At 41.4% G+C, this 11,185-nt stretch overlaps 1 protein-coding gene across 1 annotated transcript in view; it reads left to right on the top strand.

Moving 5' to 3' along the window:
• reln (reelin) overlaps window positions 1-11,185 on the top strand; it is a 95,699-nt gene that overhangs the window by 8,645 nt on the left and 75,869 nt on the right. Inside the window, 1 exon segment of the mRNA XM_016291464.1 lies at window positions 7,992-8,099. Within this exon segment, the coding sequence (XP_016146950.1) occupies window positions 7,992-8,099 (108 nt within the window).

Genomic DNA, 11,185 nt, shown 5'->3' with positions numbered 1-11,185 from the left:
TGTGAGTGTGTGTGTGTGTGCGTGTGCGTGTGCGTGTGCGAGTGCGCGTGCGCGTGCGCGTACGTGTGTGAGTGTGCGCGTGCGCGTGTGAGTGTGCGCGTGCGTGTGTGAGTGTGCGTGTGCGTGTGTGTGTGTGTGTGTGTGTGTGTGTGTGTGTGTGTGTGTGTGAGAGAGAGAGAGAGAGAACGCGTGTGTGTGTGTGTGCGCGTGTGCGCGTGCGTGTGTGAGTGTGTGTGTGTGTGTGTGTGTGTGTGTGTGTGTGTGTGTGTGTGTGTGTGAGAGAGAGAGAGAGAGAAAACGTGTGTGCTTGCGTGGTTTGTTTGTATATGAGGTTCCATGTAAATAAAGGCGAACTAATCATATGCCATCCAATGATGTGTATGATGAAGCTGATGTGGCAAAAGTTTAAATTATGACAATATTGAAATTATGCATGGTTCAAAATCAAAATAGTTTCCATTCATTCTTCTGAGCCTGTTTTATTGAGCTTACTCATAAATGTTAATGAATGCATTAAGTATCTAGCATGTAGATTAATCATGCATAGTTAAAGTTGAATTTGCTTTTCAGTGGTTCTTTATTAGTTCATTAAATTAGCTTTATTAGTTCATTCTCACTTAGGCTTTTTAAAAATTATTATTGTTACCAGCATTTCGGCTACAAGCCTTTGTCAAAGTACAATTTTTACAAAAAGGAGAACAATATAAATAGAAAAGAGCGATTACTAACAGGTGAGACTGTTGTTAGTTCATGCCTGCACGGATGGATCATTGTAGTTTTATTCTCATGAGTCCTGAGGGTCTGCATAATCTGCGTACTGCAATCTGGATCTGCATACAGCCGGGCATCTCAGAGTATAATTTATTCTTCATTTAAGATTTTTGTTCTGTAAAAATATATAAGGTTTTGTCTTATATAAATATATAAGGCAAGGTTTGTCTTTTGACTCAGGGGTCCCTCAAACACAAACCCCTCTGATGAAGAGTTACTCAATGCTTGAAACTGAGTTCAGTGCAGTATTTGAAACATTCTGTGTAGAGACAGAACAATCAATCATACAGAGAATATTATTTCCATATACTGGAAGTTTTGGGGAACAGTGTTGGTGGATCTTACTTGCAAAACACTAAAAGAATGAATTTCTTCAATAGAGGAATGCACTGCAGTGTAACCGAGCTGTGGCAGATGTTTGCATGCTCTGTGAACGAGTGGAATATAGATAATGTGCTAATGTGCAGCGTTGAGCTCATAAAAACTGCAGTTTGAAATATCAGACCTAAGAAGGGCCACGCCAAGAGCAAGGCAGGTGAAAGCGATTTACTATTCTCTTTTATCTCGTCTGTGCTTTTGTTTCATACACAGATCTTTTCTCTCCCAGGAATCATGTTTTTCAGATGTGTGCGCTGAAAAGGTTATATTGCACTTATATTATAACCAAATATTTCCCAGGGTAGATCCTTTTGCTAATTTAGCATTAGTTTGTGACGATGCACGTGTTATCAACCAGCTAATCAGCTGAAACATGTGGTTTACACCTGCTGTCAACATCTGTTTCAGGTGCTAAATAAACTAAAGCCCAAAATCGTCTCTAATTCAGCCACACTGGGCGATGGTCAAAGCCTTCATCTGTCAGTCAACAACAAAACACGGTTAATAAACACTGCCACTTTAAAAAGAAAAAGAAAAAAGGTGCTTCACTAAAATAACTGAGAATTCTGACTGTGAAGTTTGGTGCGAACTTCCGACGATGAAGGATTAACATTCGGTGTCCAGATCACAGACTGCAAGTGAGAGCTGTGCTTTGTGCTGACTGAAGATAAAGAAAAACACGACACAAGCCCTGGATGAGTTTCTCTGTGTTTCACAATGAAATTCCCAATAGTTTCCTCAGCGTGTTTGGAGTGTGGTTATGGAACAGAGTTCTGGGTGTTTAGTGACTGTGAGAGTTTTATCTGTCCGTGAGGATTAGATGCAGCTCTGGAGAAGGAAATGTTCTGGCTTGTGTGGGTGTGTGTCAGGGGTCCAGAAGAGCCAAATGACCTCATTTCCTGATTTCTGCGAGAGACAGTATTTTATCAACAGGTGTAAGGTTATCTGTCTGTCTGTCTGTCTGTCTGTCTGTCGTCATTGCATTGCAAGTTTTAACTGTAAACTGCTTCAGCGTTTGAGCACATGGAAGTGATTACAGTCTTCTTGCTGAGCGCAGGCATTCAAGCTCGTGCTGGCAGAGATCCCGAAACGAATAATCCTGAAAACTCTCATTTTTTCCCTCTCATAAATGCTTGTTAGTTTTGTCATTTTCGATCACGAGGAAAGAGAAAAGCAGCACAGCAGTGCAAATGGATTGGGTGTTTTTTTAAAAAGAGGGGTTAGAGCAGATTTATTTGCGGAGTTCATTTCTAACGCAGTGAGTTCTCTGCTTATCACGCTCCCAGAATCCCTTTCCCTCAGCGTCACGCTGTGGGAGCGTAAACACAGGGGTAATCTCACAGGGATGAAGCTTCAGTGACTGAAGACTGTCACTGATTCCAGTAGCTCTTCTCGCTATTTGAATACTGTCAGTGCATTTCATGAATACATTTTTCGATTGCAGGAAACAGTCCACAAAATACAGTTCACCTTCAGTTCATGTGTTTAACTCCCCAGTGTGCATCTGTGCACTTTCACAAATCAATGGTAGTCGCTGGTCAGAATTTGTTGTTGTTGACTTGACCTTTCAGCTTAGAAAATAAAGCTCACTGATGCTCTTGTGTCTGAACGTGAGCACGTCCCTGCATCCGTGTTCAACGTCCAGTTAAAGGCTTTCCCAGGAGAGCGGGAGCTGCTGTAGCAGCACAGGGAGGCATTCGTGCTTTTTGTCATGCTTTTGAAATTAAATGGTTAAGATACAAGAGCATCAGTGATGTCAGGCACTGACCTGTTCACTGGAGCAGTACCCTTGAAAGGATGTTTTGTACCTTATCTAATCCTAAAAGGTTTGTAGTAAGGGTACATGTTACTATTCTAAGGTACTACTGTGCATCTTTTAGGGGTGGGGAGGGTTACAGTGGTGTCCCTATAAGCTGGAGATCTCTGACCCTGTTCCTGGACAACGAATGTCCAGCAGAGTCCGGCTGTAACCCCAATGAAACAAAAAGGCAGACTATCCTTTTTCAGTTGGGGTTCTGGTCTGGGCTTCCTCACCAGACTCAGTAAACCATTTCTTTATAGAGCTCGCTTTGTGCACAAGGGCACTGACATGATGGAAAAGAACCAGCTCCACAAACAAAGTCTGAAGCACTTGAATGTGTAAGATTACAAAATGACTGGAAAAGCCAAACTAGAAGGGAGTTTCCATCTACTTTTGGCTATGTGGTGTATCAAGAGTTGAAGAAACGGAAAACAAGTTTGATGCCTGAATACGCTGCTTACATATTATTGCAAGCCATTTGATAACAAGCCTAACCTTGGTTATTCACCCAATAAAATCCTCTCTAGCTCAGTGCAGCTATCTTGGGTCAAACGGTCCGAGGAAATGTTGTTATTGTAGTTCTCATTAGTGTCACATGTGCAAAGCAGAATTCTGCTCAAGTTAGATATTAACCAGATCAGAGGCTGCGCAATCTAAAGCTGGTTTTCTATAAAAGCAGCTTGTTTCATATGTTGTAAGCTTTTGACTTTCCTTATGGAATAGCAAACATCAAAATGACACAATCACTTCCGCATTCTGTTTTGTTTGTACTCGTGTTTGGAGCAAATGTGAAGGGAGGTTGGCATCTATTAAGAGGTTAGGAGCATCATTAAAGAAGCTGTTACTCAGGAAGCCGACCTGTTAATGTTTGTTAGAGCGATCGAGCGTGTTTGACAGCAACAGGCCCTCGCAACAGCAGATGGCGCGGCCAGCAGGGCAGAGAGGCGCTACAGGGTTACGCAAGAGAATCATCACAGTTTGATAAGTGCTATCCAGCTGTGATTGACACACGTAAACTCATCACACATTCCACACCGATGCTGATTGATACGGTGCAGCCCGGTGTCTTCAGCCGCACCGCTCTGGTTCAGCAGCATTCAGCCCGAGAGGCAGAGAGATGGCTCTGAGACTGGCCCGGCCGGGGAAACAGATGGCCCGAGTCGCTGCTGGTGGCCTCTCCCCGTTTCCGGCTTCTCAAGGGCACACCAGGTTTCCAGTGGGATGTCAAATGCAGCTCAAATGGCTCCTGGGTTATGTTTCTTTCATATTGCGAGCACCTGTACCTTCTGACCTACACAGAGGTGGAAGTATGGCACTGTGGCTTTTATGGCTGAAATGTCATTTTCCTAAATCTGTGGAGGGGTCACAGGTGTGACAGGCTGGAATAACAGTTATGTTTGTGATATACAGAATCAGGAGCTCATATGGCCAATCCCCAGCGGGTTTCATACAGAACTCTCTGGTTCCAGACTCTCGTCTCATCTCATCTGTGTTTCTGATCCTGTCCACTAGTCTGGTTCCTCCCAAGGTTCTTTGCTTGTGGAGTTGTTTTTCTTCTTCTGTTCAACAGCCTTCTTTGCCTTGCTCACTGGAGTAGCTGCTCTGTAGCTATATATAAATGTACAAATAAAATTGCTTGTCTAGGAGCGACTGTTGCAAACGAATGCCCGTGCACATTAAGGTTTGATATTCATTGCACACGCTGGCAGGCGTTAGTTCCACTGCCATGCTGTTAACTAGGAGTGAGGTAATGCACAGCCCTGCCAACTGCTCTCGCTTCACTCTTCTGCTCCTGCGTCTGGCGTTAAGCGTGCCACCAGGTGCTGTTCAGATGACAGCACCACACATATAGAGCCATTTGTGTCTGAACCTACTGAACCTCAGTGGCTCACAGCCTCTTTCAGAAAACGGTTCGAGAAACGTCGTTCCTGCACTTTGTCTTCTGTTTGGTATTCTTCTACAACAGAAAGCAGCCCCTTCTGTTAAAGCCAGCAAGTCCAGGGATGCTTTCCAGGCCCAAGGTTTATCAATAGTTGAGTAGGAACATGGCGGTGAGTGTTGGTAATGAGGCATACTTCATCACACCATCTATATTGCATGATGGGCAGGACGGTATAGAGACAAAGACAAGACTAGATGGAAGAGATCACACCAAAGACTGGAGAACGGCAGACACGTTTCAGGACATTTACTATGTTGCGTTGACGTACCTGCCGCATCTCCATCTCCCAGTGTCACGTCATCTCTCTTTCTGCTAAAGACAGTCAAATACTGCTCATCGGGAGAGTTTGAGTGTGTGCGGGTGTGGAGTGAATGTTAAGAGTTCTCATCAAAGCGCAGCTTTGTGCACATGTAAACCCCCGCAGGTGAATATGTCTGTTTTTATGAGTTACTCTTACCAGGTTCTCCTATTTTCTCCTCCCTTCCCCCACTTCTGCTCCCCTTTCAGATGGATTTCTGAATTATTTACGTCTTTCATTTTCATCGATCACTCATTTTTTTTCACGGGCCTCTCCAGACGTCCCTCCATCCCTGTTTTCTCCCTCCTCCACCGCACTGTTTGTTGCTCATAATAACCTCTTGGCCCAATCGCTCGCGTTGCACTCCCACCTGCCTTCGAATGCTTCTCCTGCATGAAAAGCGCTGCGCTCTTGAGGGAGCGATGCTTTGAGCCCGAGGTGCCTCGTGTGAGGAGAGCGAACGCTTTTTCGATTTGTCAACATGCATGTGCATTTTCTTGACGTTTAAAGGAATAGTTCACTCAAAAATAACAATTCTGCCAATATTAATTCCCTCGTTATTTACTCATTGTATTTGCATAAATGTTTTAAGCTCTTTTAAACTCCAAAAAGGATAGAAATACTATTAAAGCACCTTAAATGCAGCCAATACGACTATGTGCGCTATATTCATGTCTTCTGAAACTGTACGATAGCTTTGCGTGAAGAAAAGACTGAATTTGTCATGCACTGACAATATGTCCACAATGTATTTCTCTCATTGATATCATGACTTAATAAATGTGAATGAATTGGATGTAAAGCGATCACCCTGATCTGTACATACTGAGTTGCACTTATTTAGAAAGCGAGGTAAGGAATGATGCAGTTAAAAACAAGAAAAGGGAAAATGGAGAGAGAGAGAGAGAGAGAGAGAGGACTAGATATTACACTGGCAGTAAGAGGATGAATTATTGAAGCTGGCATGGGGGGAGAGAGGCAGGAACGAGGAATATGTTTTTAATCCGGTGTGTATCCATGTCTAGACAAACTACACACACTCTTACACACACAGAGTGCTCACGCTTCTCCCTTGAGTACTCATAAAGAAAGAAATAGCGAGAGTCTCTAGTAATTTGTTTTTGTAAAATAATAATCAAACTAGAACTAATATTATTAACAATGATGATTTTCTTTGACTATTTCATGATCTGTCTGTCTGGGATTTTGTCAAACAGTTGGTTAAACCCGCAGCAGGCTTTCAGAGCGGATCTGCTGTTGGCTTGTGGTTTTGAACCACGTTTCTTGTCAGAAAAAATGCTTGTCTCAACAATTACCAGTCTAGTCATGAAGTACTCTGTCTTTTCACTGAACAAAGAGCTTTTACTGCGCTCAAAAACTGAAATGAATTGAGATGTGGACAGCGGCCATGTACGCATCTTCAACCGAAGCACGAGCTCCACTCTTCAACCTAAAGAAACTCCAGCATAACAGAACATTCAACACAAACACGTCTACTCTTTTGTCATGTTGCTGAAAAACACACATAATTAAAATAACACATAACCTCAACATTCACTCTCCCAAGCCAAGGATAAAAAACACTCTGCCCAGTTTCAGCAATGCTACATTGTAATGCCAAAAGAAACAAAAGCATGCAATGAAACGAAGTTGAGAAAATGTTCAATAATGGTGTTTCATAAGCTCTTTTTCATTTTAATTATATTGACTAAGCAGCATTTTTTTTGTCTTGGTTACATTTGCTGTTGTATGTTTACTACAGACTCAGAATGTCAAGGTCTGTCTCTCCCCTCTTCTGTCAATCTCACACTCTTCTAAAGTGTATTTTCTCACAGTGTTCAGTGACATCTTCACCATGCGATCATGTCATTTTGATGGCTGCCGTCTGTGCTGGTGAGGTGTTGCGTTAGCCTCCTGGACACACATCTGCTCTCTTCGAGCAGATTCTGGGTTATTTTCCATTCAGTGTCTCTGGACCACATCTGTGCCATCCTGTTGATTACTATAGACAATCATTTTGTCTAGTTCCTCAGTTTGTACAAATCAATGAGAAACACGTTTGGAGCAATGCATGCATTTAGTAAGGCAGCGTATGTGCCGTATGTAGCGGTTAAAAATCTGTGCTTAAGTAGTGAGTGATGGACTTGAGGAACCAATGTAAAATCATATTCCGTTCCCATTTGATGCTTTTTATGTGGATTTGCAGACCATTTGTGAGCATGATAGGTGGTGTATCGCACTGACAGATTAATGAGCCAATCATTTTGCGATTGCGGCATTGCCTTCTCTCATGTGACGTTGCACCTGTCACTCGCCCCACGCTATAGGACCTCAGAGAGAGCACCGTGAGCTCAGAGACGCATCCTCTTCCCAAACATCATCTGTTGTTGCCTGTTGGACTGTGTACTTTAGAACAAATTCATTTTGTAATTTTGCTTGGTTTATTTTTGTACCATACGTTATTTACTCAGATCTTGATTTCTGTGAGAGGCACTGCTTGCTTGACCTAATGTGGGATTTTGTGAGATCCAAATAAGATCCAGCGCTCACCACATCTTGTACTGAGTTTGAACAGATTTCTTCCCGTGCACCATGAGCATTTTCCCCTCAAACAATAATGAAGTAGACCTTTTAGATGGAAAATCCATTGAACTGTTTTCTTACTATGAGTACCAAAGCACTTTTCCAAAAGGCCTCTCACAATTAACTTCACTGTGATAATTTGTCATCACTGCAGAGTATTTTTTGCTGGATCTCTGACCCTCTGTCTCTCCTCTGTCTCTCTCTGTGTGTGTCTGCAGTGACGATCTCCACCAGTACTTACTTCGATGGGCTGCTGGTCACCGGTCTCTACACCTCCACTTCTGTCCAGTCGTCTCCCATCCCTGCATCTCCAGCCTTTGGCTTCGGTAAGTCTCGAATGAGCCTTAAATTAGATTAACAGAAAAATCTAATTATATCAATGAATACTCATCACCTGGGCTGAGTCCACTCGAGTATTCTGGGCAGACACTACCAGGGTTTGAAGGAGAGTGAATGTACTGCACCTCATGTGTCAGATAAGAGCAGAACTGATGGACTGGAGCATTGTTTGAGAGCTTGCTCTGATATTCTCCTCTATGTGTGTGCTAAGAGAGCTTGTGTAATGTGGACATTGGCTTTTATTTTCTTAGAAGTGGGTCTGTTTGATAGGAAAGAGGTTAGAGTGGGTAAAGAAGACAGAAACATGCACATAATCCAGACCTTATGCTTGAGTCGAGAAAACAAGTGGATATTGAGGATGTATTATTCAACAAGGAATTTTATTGACACTGCAGTTTCTCAGCATATCTTATATTATACTCGTTGAAGAGCTGCAGGATTTTGTTCGGGGCTGATGATTATTTACAGTGAGAGAATTGATAAAAATCATAGACCTTGCTGTTTCTCATTGTTCAGAAATAAATATTGTCCCTTTATTTATACTGGGATTTTCATAATGCAAACTACTCCAAATCTCTTTTCCCTTGAACAGCGCCTTAATACACCTAACATTCAATAGGTGAGTTTTGAAGCAGAGCTGGTTATGAAATCATGACACGGACTCATGAATATTAATTAGGTGACGTTGTTAGGTAACCTTCCTGGAACATCCGCCTACGTAATCTATTAATATTCATAGGCCAAGCATTAAGCGTAGTTGGTGACTATCCAGGTGACTAGTGTCCACTTACCAGCGTCTGGCTTTCAGAAGATCAGTTAAATCCATTAAATAAATTGAATGGCATTTTATGCCAAGTTTAATTAATTCCAAAAGGGAATGTGTTAATTTAACTCCGCACTGATGTTTCTGTAACTTTCCAATGAATCCTCGGCAGTTCCATTACGGTCCCGCTTGGGAAAACTTGTTCTCTGTTGAGGTCATCTCTGTGCCCTCTACAGATTCAATGAGTTACAATGAAAGCAGATGATGCCAGTGTAGTGTATCAGAGGCAGCTGTGATGTGGTATATATATACAGTGCTTAGCTAATTTATTAGACCACCAGCACCCAATGTAAGGTTTGTGTCACAGCTGCCCTAAACTAACTGCATTGGTGATTGCCAAACCGATCTCAGACACAGCCCAGTGTGAAAAGCTCAGTCTGCAATACATAGGCCTTCTTGTAGTTTTTCATCATTAAACCTGTTTTCACCTCATCAGTACTGTCTGGTACGGGTCAGTTTGCACACATGAATATGACGGACACCAGCATATTCACTCATTCACTGGCTGGTCTGAGGATCAGGAACCAGCACGCAGATCATTAAGGTCCTCTGATAGCATTACCAACACATTTCATCTCCACTCGAGCCACAGAAGACCCTGAACACTTGAGGGGAGAATTATTATTAAAATGATCCAGCATAAACTCTGCGTCTCATTCAGTAATCATCCACAAGCTAGTGTAAGCAGGTGTAAACTGCTCCTTCAGTATGTAAATTAAATCATTGACATTCGTTTCAATGCAAACATGCCCCCCTTCGATGTAAATTAGGCTCATTACAGATTGGGCTTTATTCTTAAAATCCCATGCTATTTGTTCAGAGCAGTTTACATCACACTATTACCACCTGATAAAGCAGACGCTGCAGGACTGTGTGTCAAACAGATGTGTGTGCGCTCATACCTTTACTCAGTTTTACAGTTTATATTTTTATTATGTCATATGACTAATGACACTGATGTCAAATGCTGAATTTATGAGGATGGATTCAACACACTGACACTAACTTTAACAGATGTCAGATGGGACAAACGTTAAGAACGACAGAAATACAGACACTGGTGTCACTTTCCTGACGTGTGTTTTATCATTCTCAAAGGAAAGGGAAATTATGGGGTTTTGAGATACATGTCAGTATGCAGAGCGGGGTCGATTATTTACAATTATTTTAATTGCAGTCCATTACTGATTAAAGATTGCACGATGAAAACTGTAACTAGTAATGTTATCTAGGTTACTTGTTTCAGGTGATGTATTCGGACTACTTTTTTAGATAATTTTTAGATTACTTTTTTAATCCATATACCATATTGATATATATATATATATATATATATATATATATAAAAAAAACAGAGAATGAAAATATATTCCTCTTTTTTGTTGTTGTTGTTTTTGATATCAACATCATGAAGTGCATTGAACATTACATTAAACCAGGTTTTCCCAAACTGGGCTTAATGTAAGAACTGCAGTGGGTTTGTGAATTGATAAAACGCTAGTTATTAATTAAATCATAAATGTATTTACGTGAGATTTACATGACTATTCTATATTGTGAATATAGTCAAAGCTAAATGGTGTGACAGTAGGATTATTAGAAAGGAAATTAGGTAGAATCATTAAATTAGGAATGATTTATCATGTAATCCATAAAAAAGTAACTGTAAAATGTAATACACTGTAATACTTGATTTTTGGAATCTGATTACGCAATCCAGATGTGATCAGTTACTGTCCATCTCTGTCGGTATGATGTTTATGGGTTTGTGCATCTGTGTCTACAAAGTGTGTTCATATGAAAACAGAACATTTTAATAATGCTTCATTCATAACAAATGAACTTCAGTGTTAACGGATCTTCTAATGGATCTTCACACCTAAATGAATGTTAAATGTGAACAGTCTTAAGTTTCAAATTGAATTACACACTGCAGCTTCTTTGCCGCAAGTTGTAGTTTCTTCCAGTGTCATTATCACCATCTGTTTCCAAAGGGTTATGAAAGGGTGAATATCACATCCAGTGAAAAGAAACAAAAGAATTAAAAACAATGTATTAATGGAGTGGATGAAGTGAAGGAGAAAAAATGGAGTAAAACAGAGAGTGTTGGTGAAGCAGGAGTGGGTGCCATTTCCTGTATTTACTCTCTCTGCTTTCATTTGCATGCTGCTTTATGCCATCATTCTTGGTTCACATTGTGTGTGTGTGTCTGTGAGAGAGAGTGTGTGTGTGTGTGTCTGTGAGAGAGAG

The sequence above is a fragment of the Sinocyclocheilus grahami genome, unplaced genomic scaffold (genome assembly GCF_001515645.1).
Source record: "Sinocyclocheilus grahami isolate Dianchi unplaced genomic scaffold, SAMN03320097.WGS_v1.1 scaffold271.1, whole genome shotgun sequence".
Taxonomy (NCBI): Eukaryota; Metazoa; Chordata; class Actinopteri; order Cypriniformes; family Cyprinidae; genus Sinocyclocheilus; species Sinocyclocheilus grahami.
The sequence above is the reverse complement of the archived record's forward strand: the minus strand, read 5'-3'. Positions and strand labels throughout refer to the sequence as shown.